The following is a 19,116-nucleotide window of genomic DNA, read 5'->3' as shown; positions in this document are numbered from 1 at the left end:
AAGTCAGTGAGATTCTTACCTCCAATTAACCACCAAAAAGCTGGAAATGGAGCTGTGGCTCAAGTGGTAGAGCAAAAAGGCTCAGGAACAGCCCCCAGGCCATGAATTCAGGCCCCAGGACTGGCACAAAAATAAATAAAATTATACTTAAAATACATTTATTTAATAAACTTGCATTGAGGGACTGGAGTTGGAGCTCGGTGGTAAAGTTTTTACCTAGCACACACAAGCCCCTTTTATCACAGAAACAACAACAACAACAACAACATCATTAATGAACAGCCTTTATTAGGTCCTCAAGATATAAAGATAGAAATCACTCTTGCCTTCTCCTAAGAGCACATAGTCTAGTCTGTGTTGTTTATCTAGACAGATAAACAACTATTATTTCAATTGGAATCATTATGAGGAGATTCATAGAAGACATTCTGAAATTTGGAGAAGAGAATTCATATCTCTGCAGAGTAGGTATTTGAAAAGGTCAGGGTAAAGGGTAATAATAGTTGAATTGTGCAAGTCTTTATTGCTAAAGAATTGAAGAAAAGTATTACTGGCAAAGGACTACAAAGCATGACTGATTTAAGCTTGAAAGAACATACTTCATTCACTCACCACAATAGTCCCCCTGATCTCAACTTCCCAAATAGCTAGGATTACATGCATGACACCAGTGCCTGGCTTAATTTTAAGAAATCTTTTTTACAAACTGAATTACACAGTCTTCCAGAACGTGGTCTCCATATTCTCTTGCAACCTCCCTCTTTTCACATTCTTTTTTTTTTTCGGTCGGTCGTGGGTCTTGAACTCTGGGCTTGGGCCCTGCCCTTATGCTCTTCAGCTCAAGGCGAGCACTCTACTGCTTGAGCCACAGCACCACTTCCGGTTTTCTAGTGGTTTATTGGAGATAAGTCTGATAGACTTTCCTGCCTGGGCTGGCTTTGAACCGCAATCCTCAGATCTCAGCCTCCTGAGTAGCTAGGATTACAGGCGTGAGCCACCAGTGCCCAGCTTCACATTCTTTAATAGCACCTAATATACCTCCTTAAAACTTAGTTTCCAAGGAACTCTGTGAAAACCACTGCAGGAGAATGTAATCTAGTAAAATCTTCGGAGTTGTTTTTATTTATTTTAGAATTACATGCATAGCCAAAGCTAATGGTGCAGTGTATTTTTCTTTTTTCCTTTACCTCTACAGGCAACATTTAAAATACTTAGCTATACCTAATGTGAACTGATCTTCACATATTTATGTGTTGAATTAATTACATTTTACTCGCGTTAAATAAAGACATTGAAATTATGTATAATTGCATGCTAAAAGTATTTCTTTTTGTGATTCTCATATCTTTTTTTCAAGACCGACTGGAGAGTGACAGATCAGAAGGATCTGGTCAGGAGAATGAAAATGAGGATGAAGAATAATCAACTTTTTGGCAAGCACTTAGATGTTCTGAAATTTGTATGAGACATTTGTTATATTTTTTTCTTTACAGAACTTTAGTGCAATTTTAAGGCTCTGGTTTCTTTGGAGCTTTTCCCTGTGGGGGGATGACTTACCATTGGTTTGGAATGACTGTGTGCATGAATTTGGGAGAGTGTGTAAACAAAACTAGCAAAATGTTTTAAAAACTTTTTGTCATGTATGAGGAGTGCTAGAAAAGACAAAGTGCAATATTTTCCCTAACCTTCAGATGTGGGAGCTTGGATCAATGTTGAAAAGTAATTTTCATTATAGTGGAAATGTTGGTTCAAATAAATTTCTACACTTGCCATTTGCATGTCTGTTGCTTTCTAATTAAAGATATTTGTTGTTATAAGTTATCCTAAATCTGACTTTTTATTGAATGCCTATTTTGGTCCACATTTTCCAAACTTTTCTTTAACAAAAGAGGACTATCTTTCCCTGTTTTCCAAATTCAATCATCTTTTTCCATGTTGATTTCTGTTTCATAGCGTCATATACAATGATTTTATTCAGTTATCTTTCCAAAGTACTTTATCTTCATCTCTCATTACTGGTCTTCATCTCTCATTACTGGTACCTTATCACATCTCAATCACTGAGCATCATGTTTAGTTCACATCTTAGAATCTAATAAAGGTACTTGCTTCTGCTCTACTTGTCTCCATATTCCAGCTGTCAATGCAAGTTAGTAATAATCCAGTCTTCTAATTTCATCTTAACTATAGTGTCCACCTCCACTCATTCCAGGCTTATAGACTATACCTGAAAATGGCCCCACCCACTTAAGTTTTCATTCCGCTTGTATCTTTCCTTCAATCTAATTTTATGTTCACTAAAGCATACTAATTATTTTCCCTCAAATTATATGCTCACATCTCTTCAATCCATTACATAATAATTTTCTAATTTTATTCTATATATTTTTGCTTCTTTTTTCTCCCTTTTCCTTTTCTTTCCCCTCCCTTTTCCTCCCTCCCCTTCCTCTTTCCTTCCCTTTCCTCTTTCCTTTCCTTTTCTTACTTCAATGTTGGGAATTAAATCTAGGTCTTCATACATGCTAGTCTAGCACTCTGTCCCTGAACATCTTTATATACTTTCTAATGTCTCTTGTCCTCTAGTCATCCATGGTCATTATCAGTGGTACCGACTTACCAGGTGAGAAAAAGTACAGTTAGTTTCCTGTTTCATGATCCCTTGAAGGCAAAAAATCAGGCTTGGCACAATGGTGTATCCGTTACCATCTAGTGTGTGCCGGCTCACTCTTGCTTGATCTCCGCCACCTCCTTCTTTATCCTTTCCGTCTCCACATAGGCATTTTCTTTTATCTATTTCTGAGGTGATGCATTAATTGTCCTTTAAGAAGGAGGTGCCTTTGATTATCCAGTTAGTATTTGGCAACTGTCTCACTTGTAAAGGACAGCAACTAACCTTGGCAGATGGAAGTGCACCACACATTTGAAATGATCATTGAACTCATTTTAAGACAGCTATCTAGGACTGCCAGAATTATAACACTACCACAGAAAGTAAAGCATTGGAGTTATTTACAGAGATAGATGCATGTGATACCTCATCCATCACTATCACCTTAAACTCTAGTTCTCATCCATGTTCTGAAGGGCAGTATCTCACCCTCAGTGGCTGCATTGTTGGTAGATAAGAATACAGTGCCAATACAAATCTGATAGTCTATGTAGTCAATCATCTCAGCCCCCTCTCTTTTGATGCTTTTAGTGTATTTGGTATAATAGTTGTCTTTTGTTATAGAAAGTAATACTTCCCTTTTGATTTAATTAGCAGGTAGTTTACATGTTCCTGTTATTTCCAGAAGTCTAAATATTCTAGAGAAGAAGAGTCTAAGCCAAATACTAAGAGGAAGACATAATCTACTCCTAAATTGGCCACGAACAGTCTTACAGCTTCAGTAGATGATTGCAAACCCAGGAACGCCTACTGTTGACAAAAAAAAATAGGCTAGCTCTTGTCATAGAAGAAATTAGCTCTTTAGTTGGCTTAATAAGCTCAACTGGACTTAATATCTAGCTCCTATTCTAGACATACACATCCATAGTAGAAATCCTGTTAAATGGCCAAAGGGGTGAAGGAATCAGAGCTTTAGTTACAAGGTAAGTGTATGACTTTCTGGAAAGTACAAAGATCTTGATTTCTGGCTCCCAATTAGTTATGAGCCCTGCTCAAGACATCTGATTCCTTTGGGTTTCTGTTTCCTCCTCTCTAATGTCGTAAGAGGATCATATTTGCCCCCACCAACTGTCACAAGCTGTTAGGACCACAACACACAATATGATGTTTCTTTTGGCTATAACAGTATAGTGAGGTGTTGGGAAATTGAGGAATCAGGCTACTGCTATTGAAGAACTAAGGTCAAGGAGTAACTGGCAGGAAAAGTAATAGAAAAAAATCAAAACTCTCCATCTGGTGCAGGATGCTGATGGTGTGTGTGTGTGTGTGTGTGTGTGTGTGTGTGTGTGTGTGTGTGTGTGTGTGTGTGTGTGTGTGTGTGTGTGTGTGTGTGTGTGTGTGTGTGTGTGTGTGTGTGTGTGTGTGTGTGTGTGTGTGTGTGTGTGTGTGTGTTTTGAGGGGCAAGAGATTGGGAATTCATGTTCTGCTTATTAATATATTTTTATTGTAAAGATACTATACAGAGGGGTTACAGTTACATGAACAAGGTAATGAGTCTATTTCCTATGGGTTCTGCTCATTTTTTACACCTAAAACATCTCTAAATTTTTTTAAGTTTACCAAAAGGAATTAGGGCTCCTACCCATAGCAATTCTGTAGACAATTATGGTGTCACTACTTAGGAGTATAGCAGCCCAGACAAGTAGACTGGGAGGCAGCAAAGAGTTAACAAGTCTTGCCTGATTGGGTGGGGGACGGAGGGACTGGAGGTACATCGAACAGACCTCTAAAACTTAGGTGAGCAGGAAAATGGAAGGTGACTTCAATTATGGTGGGTAAAGGGGTCAGAAGAAGGTGGTGGGTTTTCCTGCCCTGGTTGTGTCTTCATGTTGTAATCTACCACTCAGCCTCTCTGACTTTGATTATGAGATGGAAAATATGATTCTTTTGATTAGTTGATAAATGGCAGATCAGTAACGTTCATTAATACTCCACTGAAAACTTTGGATTTAGGATGTTTTATGTACATGATGCAAACCAGTCATTTAACAAAAGTTCATGAATTTAATTGACTTGAGGGAGTTATGAACTTGGTATAGCATGAATGGCTGTAACAAGCAACTTTAATATAGAAAGCCCAATTGTGTAATAATCTGTCCTTAATCTTTACTAGTTTATAGAAAGATTGAAGATAGGCTGCAGAAAAGGGAGAGGTGCCAGAAACATCCACAGACCACAAGTCCAAGTATAAATTCACAATTTTTACAACTATACAAATACCAAATACATTTAATCAGGTAAACAAAACTTCTCTAAATATACTTATTTATAAATATTGATTTCTAATAATCCCAACCATTTTTGATCTCCTAAAAACATCCAAAAATGTTAAATATATATTCAGGATTAGCTTGAGTTTTCTTTGAAGTGTGGGTTTGAGCCATTTCTGCCTCTCCGTGTCTATTATCAACACAGCTCGTCCACATCACACATTAGCAGACCCACTTCAGGAACACAGGCTTCCTACTGCACTCAGAATGATCTTGTCCACCTCAGCCTATGATCCTCCAGGACTACCCTTTTCCCCTGGGAGGACTGACTTCTGTTGTGCTATTGCTATTCTCTTGTGCTATTGCCTGCTAAGGCTGACTTAACTGGTGCTATTTCAAAATGGTGTCAAAAAGTCAAAAACAGAAATGGCTACTAATTTCTTTTTTTTGGTGGGGGGGTCCGGTTGTGGGGCCTGAACTCTGGGCCTGGGCGCTGTCACTCAGCTCTTCAGCTCAAGGCTAGCGCTCTACCACTTTAGTCACAGCAACACTTCCGGCTTTTTTCTTTTTGCTTATGTGGTGCTGAGGAATCGAACCCAGGGTCTCAGGCATGCAAGGCATGCCTGAGGCACCTTCCCAGCCCAAAGGGTTACTAATTCTTTTTTTTTTTAATTTTATTTTATTTTATTTGAGAACATACTGTACAGAGGGGTTACAATTATATTGGCAGGATAATGCATACATTTCTTACCAAGCATTGCAGCCTCCTCCTTTGTTTACCCTTCACCTCCCTTCCCAGCCTCCCCCCTCCCCCCCACCCAATCATACTCCCCTCCCCCCCCACACCGACATTGTAAAGCTTGCTTTGACATGACATTTTGTAATTCTCCTTGTTGCAACAGGTCCACCTGAATCCTTAAACGACTTGTTTGTCCCCATCTCCTCCACATGTTATACTGACATCAAATAAAGTGAAAGCGGGGGTTACACTGTGGGGGAGGGACATACAAAGCAACAAAGAAATAATCTTATAAATGCGTTAGAAACACATGCATGAAAGAAACGAAAACATTAAAATACATATTTAAGGGTTCGTTTTCTTAACATCACATTATCTGACCTTTTCCGCTTGACTCATACCTATACTAGATATTGCAAATAAGGGAAACCATGGGACCTATGTTTCTTTGGGCCTGGCTTACTTCACTTAATATAATTTTTTCCAAGCCTTTCCATTTCCTAACAAATGGGGAAATGTCATTCTTTCTGATGGAGGCATAGAATTCCATTGTGTATATATACCACATTTTCTTGATCCATTCATCTACTAAGGGGCTTCTGGGTTGGTTCCATATCTTAGCTATGGTAAATAATGCTGCAATAAACATAGTTGTGCTGGTAGCTTTAGTGTGGTCTTGTTTGTATACATTTGGGTAAATGCCCAAAAGTGGGATTGCTGGATCATAGGGGAGATCTATGTGAAGTCTTTTGAGGAATCTCCATACTGCTTTCCAAAGTGGTTGAACAAGTTTACATTCCCACCAACAATGAAGGTTCCTTTCTGTCCACATCCCCTCCAGCATCTGTTGTTGTTAGAGTTCTTGATTTTTGCTGTTCTAACTGGAGTGAGGTGATATCTCAATGTTGTTTTGATTTGCATTTCTTTTATGGCTAGGGATGTTGAACATTTCTTCATGTGTCTATTGGCCATCCTTCTTTCTTCTTCAGAGAAGCTTCTCTTTAAGTCTTTCGCCCACTTATTTATTGGGCAGTTGTTTCTTTGAGGATTTGTTGTTGGGTGGTTTAATTTTTTGAGTTCCAAGTATATTTTAGATATGAGACCCTTGTCCGTTGTATGGCTAGTAAAGATCTTCTCCCAATCGGTGGGCTTTCTATTGATCTTGCTAGCTATGTCTTTTGCCCTGCAGAAGCTCTGCAACCTTATGCAATCCCATTTGTCCAACCTTTCTTTGATTTGTTGTGTTTCCGGGTCTCTATTCAGAAAATTTCGGCCTGAGCCAAGGAGACTTAGGGTTTCTCCTATTCCATCCTGTAATGTTTTCAGAGTGTCTGCTTTGAGTTCAAGGTCTTTGATCCATTTGGAGTTGATTCTGGTGCAGGGTGATATATAAGGATCTAGCTTTAGTTTTCTACATGTAGTTAACCAATTTTGCCAGCACCATTTACTGAAGAGGCTGTCTTTCTTCCATTCTATTGTTTTAGCTTCCTTATCGAAAATTAGATGGCTATAGGTCTGTAGGTTCATTTCTGGGTTTTCAATTCTATTCCATTGGTCCTGAGGTCTGTTCTTATGCCAATACCAAGCTGTTTTGATTACTATGGCTTTATAGTAGAGTTTGAAATTTGGTATTGATATTCCTCCAGCAGTGTTCTTTCCGTTGAGAAGTGTTTTTGCTATTCGGGGTCTTTTATTGTTCCATATGAATTTTTGGATTGCCTCTTCTATTTCCTTGAAGAATGAGGGTGGAATTTTGATAGGTATCGCGTTGAATTTGTAGATAGCCTTGGGAAGTATTGCCATTTTCACGATGTTAATCTTGCCAATCCAGGAGCATGGGAGGTTTTGCCATTTTTTAAGTTCTGTGTTGATTTCCTTTTTCAAGATTTTAAAGTTTTCATCATAGAGGTCCTTCACTTCTTTAGTTAATTCCTAGGTATTTTATTTTTTGTGGGGCTATTACAAATGGAGTTGCTTTCCTAATTTCAGCCACACTTTTCTCATTGTTGGCATACAGAAAAGCCATTGATTTTTGGTGGTTAATTTTATAACCTGCTACTTTGCCAAAGTTTTGAATCAGCTTGAGTAATTTGGGAGTGGAGTCTATGGGATTCTTTAAATACAAGATCATGTCATCTGCAAAGAGGGAGAGTTTTATTTCTTCTTTCCCTATTTGGATCCCCTTTATGTCTGCATCTTGTCTTATTGCTGTAGCTAGGCATTCTAATACTAGATTGAAGAGAAGTGGAGAGAGTGGGCATCCTTGTCTTGTTCCTGAGTTAAGAGGAAATGGCTTTAGTTTTTCACCATTGAGTATAATGCTGGCTGTAGGTTTGTCATATACAGCCTTTATTGTATTGAGGAATGTTCCATGGATTCCTAATTTTTCCAAAACCTTCATCATAAAGGGGTGTTGGATCTTGTCGAATGCTTTTTCTGCGTCTATTGAGATAACCATGTGGTTCTTGTTCTTGCTCCTGTTGATGTGATGAATAATATTAATTGATTTGCGTATATTGAACCAGCTTTGCATCCCTGAAATGAATCCTGTTTGATCGTGGTGTATGATTTTTTGGATGAATTGTTGAAGTCGATTGGCCAAAATTTTGTTGAGAAGTTTTGCATCAATGTTCATCAAAGAAATGGGTCTATAGTTCTCTTTCTTTGATGAGTCCCTGCCTGGTTTTGGGATGAGTGTTATGATGGCTTCATGGAATGTGTTCGGTAGTGAGCTTTCTCTTTCAATTTCATTGAAGAGTTAGAGGAAAATTGGTGTGAGCTCTGCTTTGAAGGCCTTGTAAAATTCTGCTGTAAAACCATCTGGTCCTGGACTTTTCTTAGCTGGGAGGTCTCTTATTGCTGTTTCTATTTCAATGCTTGATATGGGCCTGTTAAGATAGTTTAACTCATCTTGGTTTAGTTTTGGCATGTCAATATTTGCTAGGAAAAGGTCCATTTCTGTCAAGTTGTCGAACTTATTAGCATAAAGTTTTGAGAAGTATTCCCTTATAATGTTCTGAATCTTGGTTGTTTCCGTGGTGATGTTTCCATTCTCATCTCTGAGTTTATTAATTTGGGTGTGTTCTCTTCTTTTTCTGATAAGATTTGCTAAGGGTCTGTCAATTTTGTTAAGTTTTTCAAAGAACCAACTCTTTGTTTTGTTGATTCTTTCTATAGTTTTTTTGGATTCTAATTCATTTAATTCTGATTTAATTTTGATTATTTCTTTCCGTCTACTGGATTGGGGTTTATCTTGCTGCTCTTTTTCAAGGTTTAGATGTGTCATTAAATTGCTAGTTTCAGATCTCTCCAATTTGTTGATGTAGGAGCTCAGAGCTATAAACTTGCCTCTGAGTACTGCCTTTGCTGTGTCCCAGAGGAGCTGGTAATTTGTGTGTTCATTTTTTTTGAATATCATGAACAATTGAATTTCCTTTCTAATCTCTTCCATGACCCACTCTTGATTCAGCAGTGTGTTGTTTAGCCTCCATGTGATACCGGACTTTCTTTGGTGGCTTTTGGTGTTGAGTTCTAATTTTATTCCCTTGTGGTCAGAGAGAATGCAGGGTATAACTTCAATGTTTCTGAATTTAGACAAATTTGCTTTGTGGCCTAGAATGTGGTCTATTTTAGAAAACGTTCCATGTGCTGCTGAGAAGAACGTGTATTCTGATGCTGCTGGGTGAAATGTTCGGTAAATGTCTGTTAAGTCTAGTTGATCTATGCAGCTGTTTAGATCTGCGGTTTCTCTGTTGAGTTTTTGCCGAGTTGATCTGGGGAGAGTGGTGTGTTAAAATCCCCAACAATTAATGTCTTTGGATCTATATGGGATTTGAGGGAAAGTAGTGTTTCTTTGATAAATTTGGGTGCTCCATTGTTTGGTGAATAGATGTTTAGAATTGTAATATCCTCCTGAAGGAGAGATCCTTTAATTAGTATGTAGCGACCTTCTTTATCTCTTCTCACGAATTTTAATTTGAAGTCTATTTTATCTGATATTAGGATTGCACCTCCCGCCTGTTTATGAGGGCCGTTTGCTTGGTAGATTTTGTTCCAGCCTTTAACATTGAAAATGTGTTTGTTTTTACGGGCAAGATGTGACTCCTGCAGGCAGCAGATAGAAGGGTCTTGTTTTTTAATCCAACTAGACAGTCTATGTCGCTTAATTGGAGAGTTCAGTCCGTTAACGTTAAGAGATAGGACTGAGAGGTATTTGGGAGTTCCTGCCATGTTATCTACCTTCTTGGGGGCTGCGAAAACTGGGTTCTTCCTATGGTTCTTGGATTCGCAGTTTGGGTGCAGTTTGTTGGCCTTTATTGTGGTCTTGTTGGTTTTCTATGTGTAGGACATCTTTAAGAATCTTTTGTAGGGCTGGTTTGGTGGAGATGTATTGTTTCAATTTTTCTTTGCTGTGGAAGGTTTTTATTTGGCCTTCAGTTATGAAGGAGAGTTTAGCTGGGTACAGTATTCTTGGTTGATAGTTGTTTGTTTTTAGGGCATGGCATACATCATTCCAGGCTCTTCTTGCTTTGATTGTCTCTGCTGAGAAATCTGAGGTGATTCTAATTGGTTTCCCTTTATAGGTGATTACCCTTTGCTCCCTGACAGCTTTAAGGATCTTTTCTTTGTTCTGAGTTGATCCTGTGTGGATTATAATGTGATGGTGGGATGTCCTATTCTGGTCTGGTCTATTTGGGGTTCTAAAGGCTTCTTGTATCTGAATAGGCCTATCTTTTTGTATGTTTGGGAAGTTCTCTGCTAGGATCCTGTTAAACAAATTTCCTAGACCATTAACTTCTGTTTCTAGGTGCTCCTCTACACCCATTATCCTTAAGTTAGGCCTTCTGATGGTGTCTTCCAGGTGTTGGATAGATCTATCATATTTCTTGGACTTGTCTTGGATGGTTGTATGTTCTTTCTCTGTAATATCTAGGCTGTCTTCAATCCCTGAGATTCGATCTTCTGCATGGTCTAACCTGCTGTCAAGACTCTCTACTTTGTTTTTTATCTCTTTTCCTTCTAATTGGTCAGCTTTGATGGCTTCAAGTTCTTTGTTGAAGCTCTGTTTTAGGTCTTGTATGAATCTCTTTACTTCCTTAATTTGGTGTTCAGTGTTTGACCTCAAATCACTTAGTTGATTGGATATGGTTTCTTTGGACTCCCATTCCTTCTGTTGGGTTCCATTCAGCATTCCCTTTGTGGTCTCCCTGACTTCCTTCAGCTCTTTGTTAATGGATTCTATGGATGCCTTAAGTGATCTTTGTGTGTTCTCTACCTGGTCTCTCAATTCCTGTATTACTCTTTGTTTAGCTTCCTCACGTTCGTGGGATTCCTGCAGTTCTCTTTGAGTGTTCTCAGCCTGCTCACGCCATTCCTCCCTTTCTCTTTGAGTATTCTCAAGTTGTTCACGCAAATCCTGTATCAGTTTTTGAGTAGCTTCCTCACGCTTATGTTATTCCTGTATAAACTTCTGGGATGCCTCCTCTCTCTCCCTATCACGCTCATAGAGAGTCCTTTGTAAGTTGTCAAACTTCTCATTTATCATATTTGCCACCAGTGTTTGTAGAGCTATTTGGGAACTCTCCTCTGGATTGTTCATTATCTGATCTGACCCCTGATTATCAAGATTGGGAATTGAGATACCCGAATTTGCCATTTGTGTTTTTCCGGCTTACTCTGCCCATTTGAGATGAAGATAGTACCAGTTTTGTGCTAGAACACTATCTTAAGGCAACCATCAACCAAAGTTTGCATTTGTACAGTCAATAGTCTACAGATACAATCTAGTTCAACAGATACATCTATTCAACATCAAACAACTATATTTTAAAGGACTTCGAACCGCAATAAAGAATTTGGAAAACCAGAAATTATTAGGATTAGGGAGAGATGTGGGTGAAAAATAGGAATAGATTGGTTTGGGGAGGCACAGGGAGAGTTAACTATGTCCTAATCACAATGCAGGAAATGGGTTGGGTAGGATGCAAGTAGAGAGAGAGAGAAAAAGAAGAGAGGGATAGGGGAATGAAAAGAGACCAGAAAAAAAAATAGAAACGTAAAAATTAATGTTATTGTAGAGATTAAAAGACCATCTATTTAGAGAGGAATGTGAATATGTTGTGAGAAAGGGAGGGACATAGAGGAGATGTGAAAAACTTTAAGGATGGGAAAGGGAGAAGAAAAGATCAGAAGTTCAGTAGAGCTAGACAAAAATAAAAGATAATTATGAAAGAAAGAAAAAGAGAAAGAAGATAAGAAAAGAAAGGAAAACGCTCATTTACATATTCCTAAAATAAAAATTATAAGAGGAGAAAAAAAATGACTGGGAATCAATTATTTTTTCAGAAGAGGCAAAAATTAAAGATTAATAAAAGTTTTAAAAGAGAAAAAAAATTTATATATATATATATATAAGGTAACAAAAAACAAAAAACAAACAAAAAAAGAAGAAGAAAAAAAAGAAAAAAAAAAGAAAAAAAGTCCTTTTATTTTTTTTGGGGGGGGGGAGGGGTGGGAAGAATCCTGTATCTCCCTTTTGTCTGTAACCAGCCTTTTGTTGGAGTCTCTGGTCAGCTTGAGGTCCTGCGGCTTGACTGGTTTCTTAAGTCGGTTTGTTGGAAGAGGCAGAAAAATGCTCTGCTTTACCCAAGATTTTGAGATCCCCCTCCCAGGTTAGTTTTCTAGGAGGGTGATCTGCTTTGAGAATCACAAAAGAGGGGGATGCAGTGGTGAGGCTAGGTTCTGGGTAGAGTTGAGGCCTTTCAACAATCAGTAGCTTTTTCCTGGGGCTGTTTTGTGCAAAAAAAAAAAAAAAAAATCTCCCAGAGCCCAGCCTGGAGCCATTCTCAGGAATTCTGATTTTCAATTGATTGTTGAGGCTGCTAGAGGGAGGGGCAGCCTCTGGCTCTGGTTACCCAGTGAGGGAAGCCACTCCAATGGCTGGCACCTGAGCTGGGTGACTTTTCCCTGGATGGAGCCGAGTCTGGCAGGTCACTTTGCCGTTAAGTTCTTGTGACCTGCTAAATGACTCATTTTATTCCAAGGCCTGGGTTGGAGCTGGCAGCTCCTCCGAGCTTTGTCTGTATCCAAGATGGAGATCACCGGTGCTGGGGGGGGGGGGGAGGGGTGGCCTTCCCTCCTCTGCTCCCTGAGAAGGAGGGAGGACGTCGGGCTTCTACTCACGCCGAGTCTTGGATCCTGGGTCGTCTCTGGTCTGCAAGCTGCAGGATGAAGATGTTCGCTCTTTGTTGGTTCTTGCTGGTGTTGAGTAGAATCCACTCGCCCGCTGCGTCTGGCTCCTTCGTCCCGGACTCTCTGTGTGAGCGCTCAGGTATGGCCCCCGGCTGCGGTCTCCAGGGTTACTAATTCTTAAGTGGCTAATACCTCTGTGGAAAATGCTTTCAGGGAATGAACACAGCTTTGTGTGTTACATTCTAAAAATAACAGACCAAAATTGTGCTCTTTGTAATTTTGTACAGACTTGAGTTTGTGTTCTGCATTCTTTCCAGCAAGGTAATCACTTTCCTTTATGGCCTGTTGTATCCTGGAGCTTTTAAGTGGCTCTTTTCTTCTATCAGGCCAATATGAAAGACCAGAGTTTACCTGTGAACTCACTTTGAGACCTTGGTCAACTTCACTTGGTCCTCCTGGATTCTTTTATGTCTCCTCTTCTTGAACGGTAAGAGCAGCACCAGACTTCTGCTGCTTGTTGTCATTTGTGGCTGGTTATAGCCACATTTCTGTGTCAAGTGAAGGTTTATTTCCCCTTTCTCGCACAGGCGTCCTCTGGACTCTACATATATACACTGCCAGTGATAGGGTATACCCTATTTCTGCCCTCAGACTCTTGGAAGGCTTCATGGTTCTGTGAGCCAAGAGCTATAACCATAGCTGTCCTTAGCACCTAAAGGTACGTCTTAGTAAAAGGAAATCAAAACTGAGTTTTGTTGTGGATTTGGGATTCTGCACATTTTCCTTAATAGCCATTCAAGGCAATTTATAAATACTTTATCACCGTATAAAGTGAGTGTGAGCATGGAGGAAAGACATTCTAACAGGAATGTTCATTTTGTGCTTGGACAGACGGCATGTATTCAGATGTTACCCAGCCTATCCTCTCTCTTTTCTACTACCTTCCCTTCCCTTCCACATTGTTTCCCAGAACTCTTTCTGTGTTACACAGAAAATGACAATTCCCATGGCAACAACTCTAAATACTTCTAATCTAGTATAACACTTCTTGTTAGAGATCCTTGTAAAACAGTAATGACTCTACCCCCTCACAGTTCCACTGAGAAGCCTAGCTCATTTTTACTTGTACCCCAGGTACTGTGCTGGATGCTTACAGATTCTTCCCTACAAAGGCAGCCTCCTGAATTCCTATGCAGGAATACTGAGTAACTTGCCCCAAAACACCCAGCTAAGAAGCAGCAGCATAGGGTCTGAACTGTGAACAGCCATACTCACATGGCACTATTTCCTCTACATTCCATCTGCACACAGCAGCTCTGCGAAAGAGAATAAAGAATATAAGCACCAGGTGGCCATTGTCTCAATTCTAATCCCTGTTGCCCAGTAGTGGTGATTTGCTTATGTTTGTACATCTGAGTACAAGCAGTACCTATTAACTTAGACAGGGAGTGGGTCTCACAGATTAGAAGAATTGTCAGGGCTGAGGAGTGCAATCATGGCTTGGTTCAAAGTAAGAGCTTTTGAACAACGGCTAACAAGCCTATTTTTGCTCTTCACACCCATGCTCTGCTACCTAGTAAGTAAGGTCCTGAGCTCCAGTCTGGCCAGGGTGCTGAGCTGTGTGCTCTGTAGTGAGGAATCCAGTGCAGCCCAACAGCTGACACAGCACAAGGATGGGGTCATGGCAAAATCTCTGTAACAGAGGCAGAGATGTGCAACAGCCTTAAAAACAGTTCTGTCAAAGCAAGATATTTAAGCAAAGGAATGGCCAAATGTCCCACCCGCCACTGTCCCTGGAAGCTTTGGGGAGGCCTCAGGCCTGCCACTGCCCCTGAGTTTAGTTTGAGGTGCTGAGCTCTCTGCACTAAAGGCAGGTATCCTCCAAAGGCCCCAGGAACTGCAGGATATGTGGGATTTCCCTCACCCCACAACACAACTCCCTCTCTAGTTCAACTAGGCAAATTTTAACTCCTGAATATGCAAATTTTGGTTCTGGTTACTAATCCTCCATGACTAACCTCAAACTGTCACCTACTTTACAGGACTGCCTAGTTGTAAAAACCAACCTCCCTCTGGAGCCACGGTTCTGTCTATGACCACTACCTGACTTCACAATCAGTATCTCTCAGGTATTTTTTAAGTTAGAATGAAGACACGTTAATATTTTATTTGCCCCTTGTGCCCAGCTTGGCACTTTGTCCACAATAAATAGGCCACTTCTGGTAGATGAATAAATAAATGTACCTCAATAAGAAAAGGGAAACAGTGAAATGCAGTATTTTAGTTAGTTTAAACCCTGTTGTATCACAGCTATTCTGGGATTAGCTAATGAGGCTTTGGAGGGCTCAGAATTCTCCCGCAGAGCTTAACCCACTGAATCAGAGGCATTTGTACCATGCCAGTGTACTAAAAAGCCAGTGACCATCCCACCAGTAAAGGTCTCTTCCATGATCCACTTCTGTGTATATTGATTCTGTCCCTTCAGAATCTGGACAAGTGCTTAAAAAAATAAAGATTATATATATATATATATATATATATATATATATATATATATATATATATATATATATATATATATATAAAATTCACCCTCCAACCTAGGATTGGCTCCCTTCTATTGAGACATGCACAGCAGCCACAGACACCACAGGTGAACCTGGACGCTGCTGCTTCCCAGTCCTACCCAGAACCCCTGCCAGGCCTTGGTACACAATAGGTGTTAAATTGATGACAAAGGCACCAGACCTCAGGTCTCATGCAGACAGGAACACATAGCAAGAAGATGCTGCCTCACTAGGGGTCAGCTAGCACCTGGAGAAACCCCTACAAAGTAATCTACTTTCCAGAATAGCCACTTAGCAGCAGACATTGCCAGTTCTCCTTAGAATTCTAACCAAGGCAAGGAGAGTCCTAGACTTTGCTTATTTGACCAGCCAGATGAAGGGCAGCATGGGAACAGATTCAACAGCTTCCTAAGATACCTCTGCAACTACTCTAAGTCCAAACTTCAACTGTTCTGAGAGAGAAGGGGAGTGGCCTAAGTATACAAATCCCCCCTCTGGGGTAACAGCCTTTTCCTCCACTCACACATCTCATGTCTCAGTAGCTGAGATCCAGTTAAGGCTGGGATCTATAAACAGTCATGTTGCACAAGGCCACCACCAAGGACCTGGTGGGCTGACAGCACATCATATGCCCATTGGGAACACTCATCCAGGGGCCCATTTTCCTTTTTATCCTATTTACAAATTCAGAAAACCTCACAATAAGAGCCAGAAATGATCTTAGAGACCATTTAGTCCAACTTACACTTCCTTTCCTCGTTTTGTAAATGGCCTGGAGAGGTGACAGGATGTTCCAAGTAATATGTGTAAAAGCTGAGGTAAGCCAAGAATTCAGGTCCATCTTCTGCCCTCAGGTTGCGGTCACAGTAACTGTTGTTCCCATGGTTCCCTATGGAACTGAGGCTAGCTATTTTTACTGGTCACTCAAAGAAGTTCATAGAACCTATCCACTAAAACTTGCCTGTGTAAAGGATTCCCCCCAGTTACAGCAAGACTGATGTATCCTGGTCAATTTTTTTAATTCCGATAATGAAACATCTGGTCCCTGACCCTCTTGTCTTTGATAGTGGTTTCTTCCTTCTTTTGAAATGACAAAGATTCTGTGGATGATGGGGTAGGCAGAGTGGACCCTGTCCTGGGAAACCTGTGAGCTTCCCACAACTGGTACCAGTAGTGGGCATCATAGCCAGGATAGGAGGGGTAGGAAGTCTGTCTGCAGGGCTCTGCTTCTGGGTTCTCTCTGTGGACCAATTAGTCCAATGTGGATGGCCTCACACTGCTTGTATTAACCATGAGTCCTGGGAATGACCTTGCAGTGTTAGGTGTCATGCTGTCCTGTGAGATGCAGCAAGGAGGTTTTGCCTCAGATGATGGGGCATGGCTGTTCTCACAGGATACCAGGTTGAGAAGAAATGATTTATCTTGTTTTCCTTCTAAACCCCTGGTCTCTCAGCCTCCTGTACAATTTTGTTCCCCAAATGTCACAACCACACTGCCATCTGCTCTTTCTATGTGCTTCAGATGCCTCTAGTTCCAATCCAAGGACTCAGACATAGCCCATATGTCTCCCAGCAGACACTGCAGTTGGAGGCTGGAGACCTTACTTTTAGTCCTTCTGGTGACTACACACCAGATGTTTGGCCCTTTGAGGGTAGTGATGTGTTCCAGGACCCTAGCACAGGCAGAAATGGGAATCCCTCCACAGGCTATCAACTCGTTTCAGCCCCAGTCCACCCTGAGGCCCTTATCTCTCTTCTGCAGCTAAAATGTTCCCTTCTTTGATGCTCTGCAGCTGCAGCCTCTGACTTGCAAGAGTTCTGCTGCCTCGGTGGCCTCCAAAGCCAGCCCCTGGAACGTTCCGTGCTGTGAACAAGACCCCTGGCAATGCCTCCTCCCCAAATAAGTTGATTTTGGCTTCAGCCTCAATGGCTTTGGCCAAGCTGGCTGCATAACTGTCCAAGGACTTGTGTACTTCAGCTTTCACATGAAGAATAGAGTTCTTAGCAGCCTCTGGGGAAAAAGGCAGAAAGAAGGTTAGTGGAGGAGCCAATACCCACAACTATCTCAGGACTCTGGCTACTGTTGACTTGCTGTCCCAGGGAGGGCAAGTGAGCTGAGGTTATGGATGTAGATTTTGAAGTCAGAGTCCCCAGGTTTTAAAAATCCTTGACTTCCCAAGTAACTACCCAGGAAATGCTAATAATTGTATTTAATCTGGTTTTAATTTTTTTATCCCTAAAGACAAAAAAGAGACCTCTTCATAGTTATGCTGAAGTATTCTCTCAAGATACTTAGGTCTGGCTCTGAAAACCTAATACATATTTCTATTAATGATAATTACAATGTTGACATCTCTAAAAGAAATTCTCTGTTCCTTCAGTATAGGACCTATCATTGTAAATATCCGCAGACCCAAATATTTTTCTCCTTTTTATATCAGAGTTTCCATAAGTGAGAAGAACCCTAAGTGTTGAGGGTGCATTAACAGTTCAAACACCCTACCCAGAATTAGAGCCCTGGCAACTAAAGTGAGCAGAAGAGAGGAAGGATGTGACTTTAGTTCCATACCCAGTGTCTTAATATGACCCTCAGTGCCAGAGTATCTGGGGGGAACAGTTTCTCCCCACTTTACATTATCTGGAGATCAAGCAAGTCACACCCCTCTCTACAAAGAGTCAAGCAGAGGGTAATCCTGGAAATACTACCCTATGACATAGGTGCAAAGGGGCAGGCTTGTCTGGGGAGACTGGGGAGGGGCTTGACTCTGTTTGTTTTTTCCAGTCCTGGGGTTTGAACTCAGAGCCTGGGCACTGTCCCTAAGGCTCTTTGTGCTCAAGGCTAGTGCTCTACCACTTGAGTCACAGAACTAACATCTTAAAGTCCTTGGACTCCTCCATTGGATTCACAGCCCCATCATCCTGGTGGCCATCCTCATTTGGTGGGATGCAGGGGGAGAGAGACTTACCTTTTGGGTAGACTGGGTGGTAACTCTGCCTCTCATCCACTCAGTATGTCTGGGTGGGAAACTGACCCCAAGTCCCAGGGGCAACAGATGGAGTAAGATAATGTAGGCAAAGGATTCATTTCCTCCCTGGATTCAAGTGTGATTGTCAGATTTAGTAGCAATAATCAAGAAGGCCTTACCGTCACTCACTGGGCTCAGAGGGGCACATTCAGATTCCTAATTGTACATTGATCATAAAGGGAAGTCAGTGGAGGGCTCAGAAATTGTTTCATCTTATCAAGCTATTTTCTAAAGGAGGATGTGAAATAGGTTGTGTGTGTGTGTGTGTGTGTGTGTGTGTGTGTGTGTGTGTGTGTGTGTGTGTGTGTGTGTGTGTGTGTGTAGTTCAATGGCTGTCCTGTTGCTCTAAGTAAGATGCCTTGGGGCAAAGGTAATGGAGTCCTGGAGCCCTGGTATATATTCTTAGGTGGGGTGGGGGGAGCGGGGGATGAGCCAGTTCTCTGAAATCCTCTCCACACCTCAATGAGGCAGTCACAAGAAACAAACCTTTAATCTGTTCCACTTCATCCTCAAATGTCACAGAGCTCCTCCTCTTGGGTGGGCAAGTGCAGTGGGAAGGTGGGTTGTCTTCTGATGTATAGTCTTCCAGCAGCATCATATCTGTCCCTAGGATGAAGAGCAAACTATGCACATGTAACTAGCACTAACAGGTCCCACTACTCCCCCATTTTCCTGTCCTTTAAACCATAACCAGGGGCAGCTCACTGCCCTGCAGC

General features: G+C 41.0%; 2 protein-coding genes across 10 annotated transcripts in view; one reads left to right on the top strand and one right to left on the bottom strand.

The window, feature by feature from the left end:
* Dcaf6 (DDB1 and CUL4 associated factor 6) overlaps positions 1-1,770 on the top strand; it is a 116,878-nt gene extending 115,108 nt beyond the window's left edge. For all 7 annotated transcript variants that reach the window (XM_070034141.1, XM_070034140.1, XM_070034145.1 and 4 more), the window contains one exon: positions 1,358-1,770. In XM_070034141.1, coding sequence (XP_069890242.1) covers positions 1,358-1,422 — 65 coding nt within the window. In that variant the 3' untranslated portion in view covers positions 1,423-1,770. The remainder of the gene's footprint in view (positions 1-1,357) is intronic.
* A 13,610-nt stretch (positions 1,771-15,380) lies between these two features.
* The window catches only part of Gpr161 (G protein-coupled receptor 161), a 40,082-nt gene continuing 36,346 nt past the window's right edge, over positions 15,381-19,116 (bottom strand). For all 3 annotated transcript variants that reach the window (XM_070034139.1, XM_070034138.1, XM_070034137.1), the window contains 2 exons: positions 18,887-19,006; positions 15,381-17,385 (listed from right to left, as the gene is read on the bottom strand). In XM_070034139.1, the coding sequence (XP_069890240.1) occupies positions 17,120-17,385; positions 18,887-19,006 (386 nt within the window). In that variant the 3' untranslated portion in view covers positions 15,381-17,119. The remainder of the gene's footprint in view (positions 17,386-18,886; positions 19,007-19,116) is intronic.

The sequence above is a fragment of the Dipodomys merriami genome, unplaced genomic scaffold (assembly GCF_024711535.1).
Source record: "Dipodomys merriami isolate MVZ:Mamm:240054 unplaced genomic scaffold, mDipMer1.0.p SCAF_24, whole genome shotgun sequence".
Taxonomy (NCBI): domain Eukaryota; kingdom Metazoa; phylum Chordata; class Mammalia; order Rodentia; family Heteromyidae; genus Dipodomys; species Dipodomys merriami.
The sequence above is the reverse complement of the archived record's forward strand: the minus strand, read 5'-3'. Positions and strand labels throughout refer to the sequence as shown.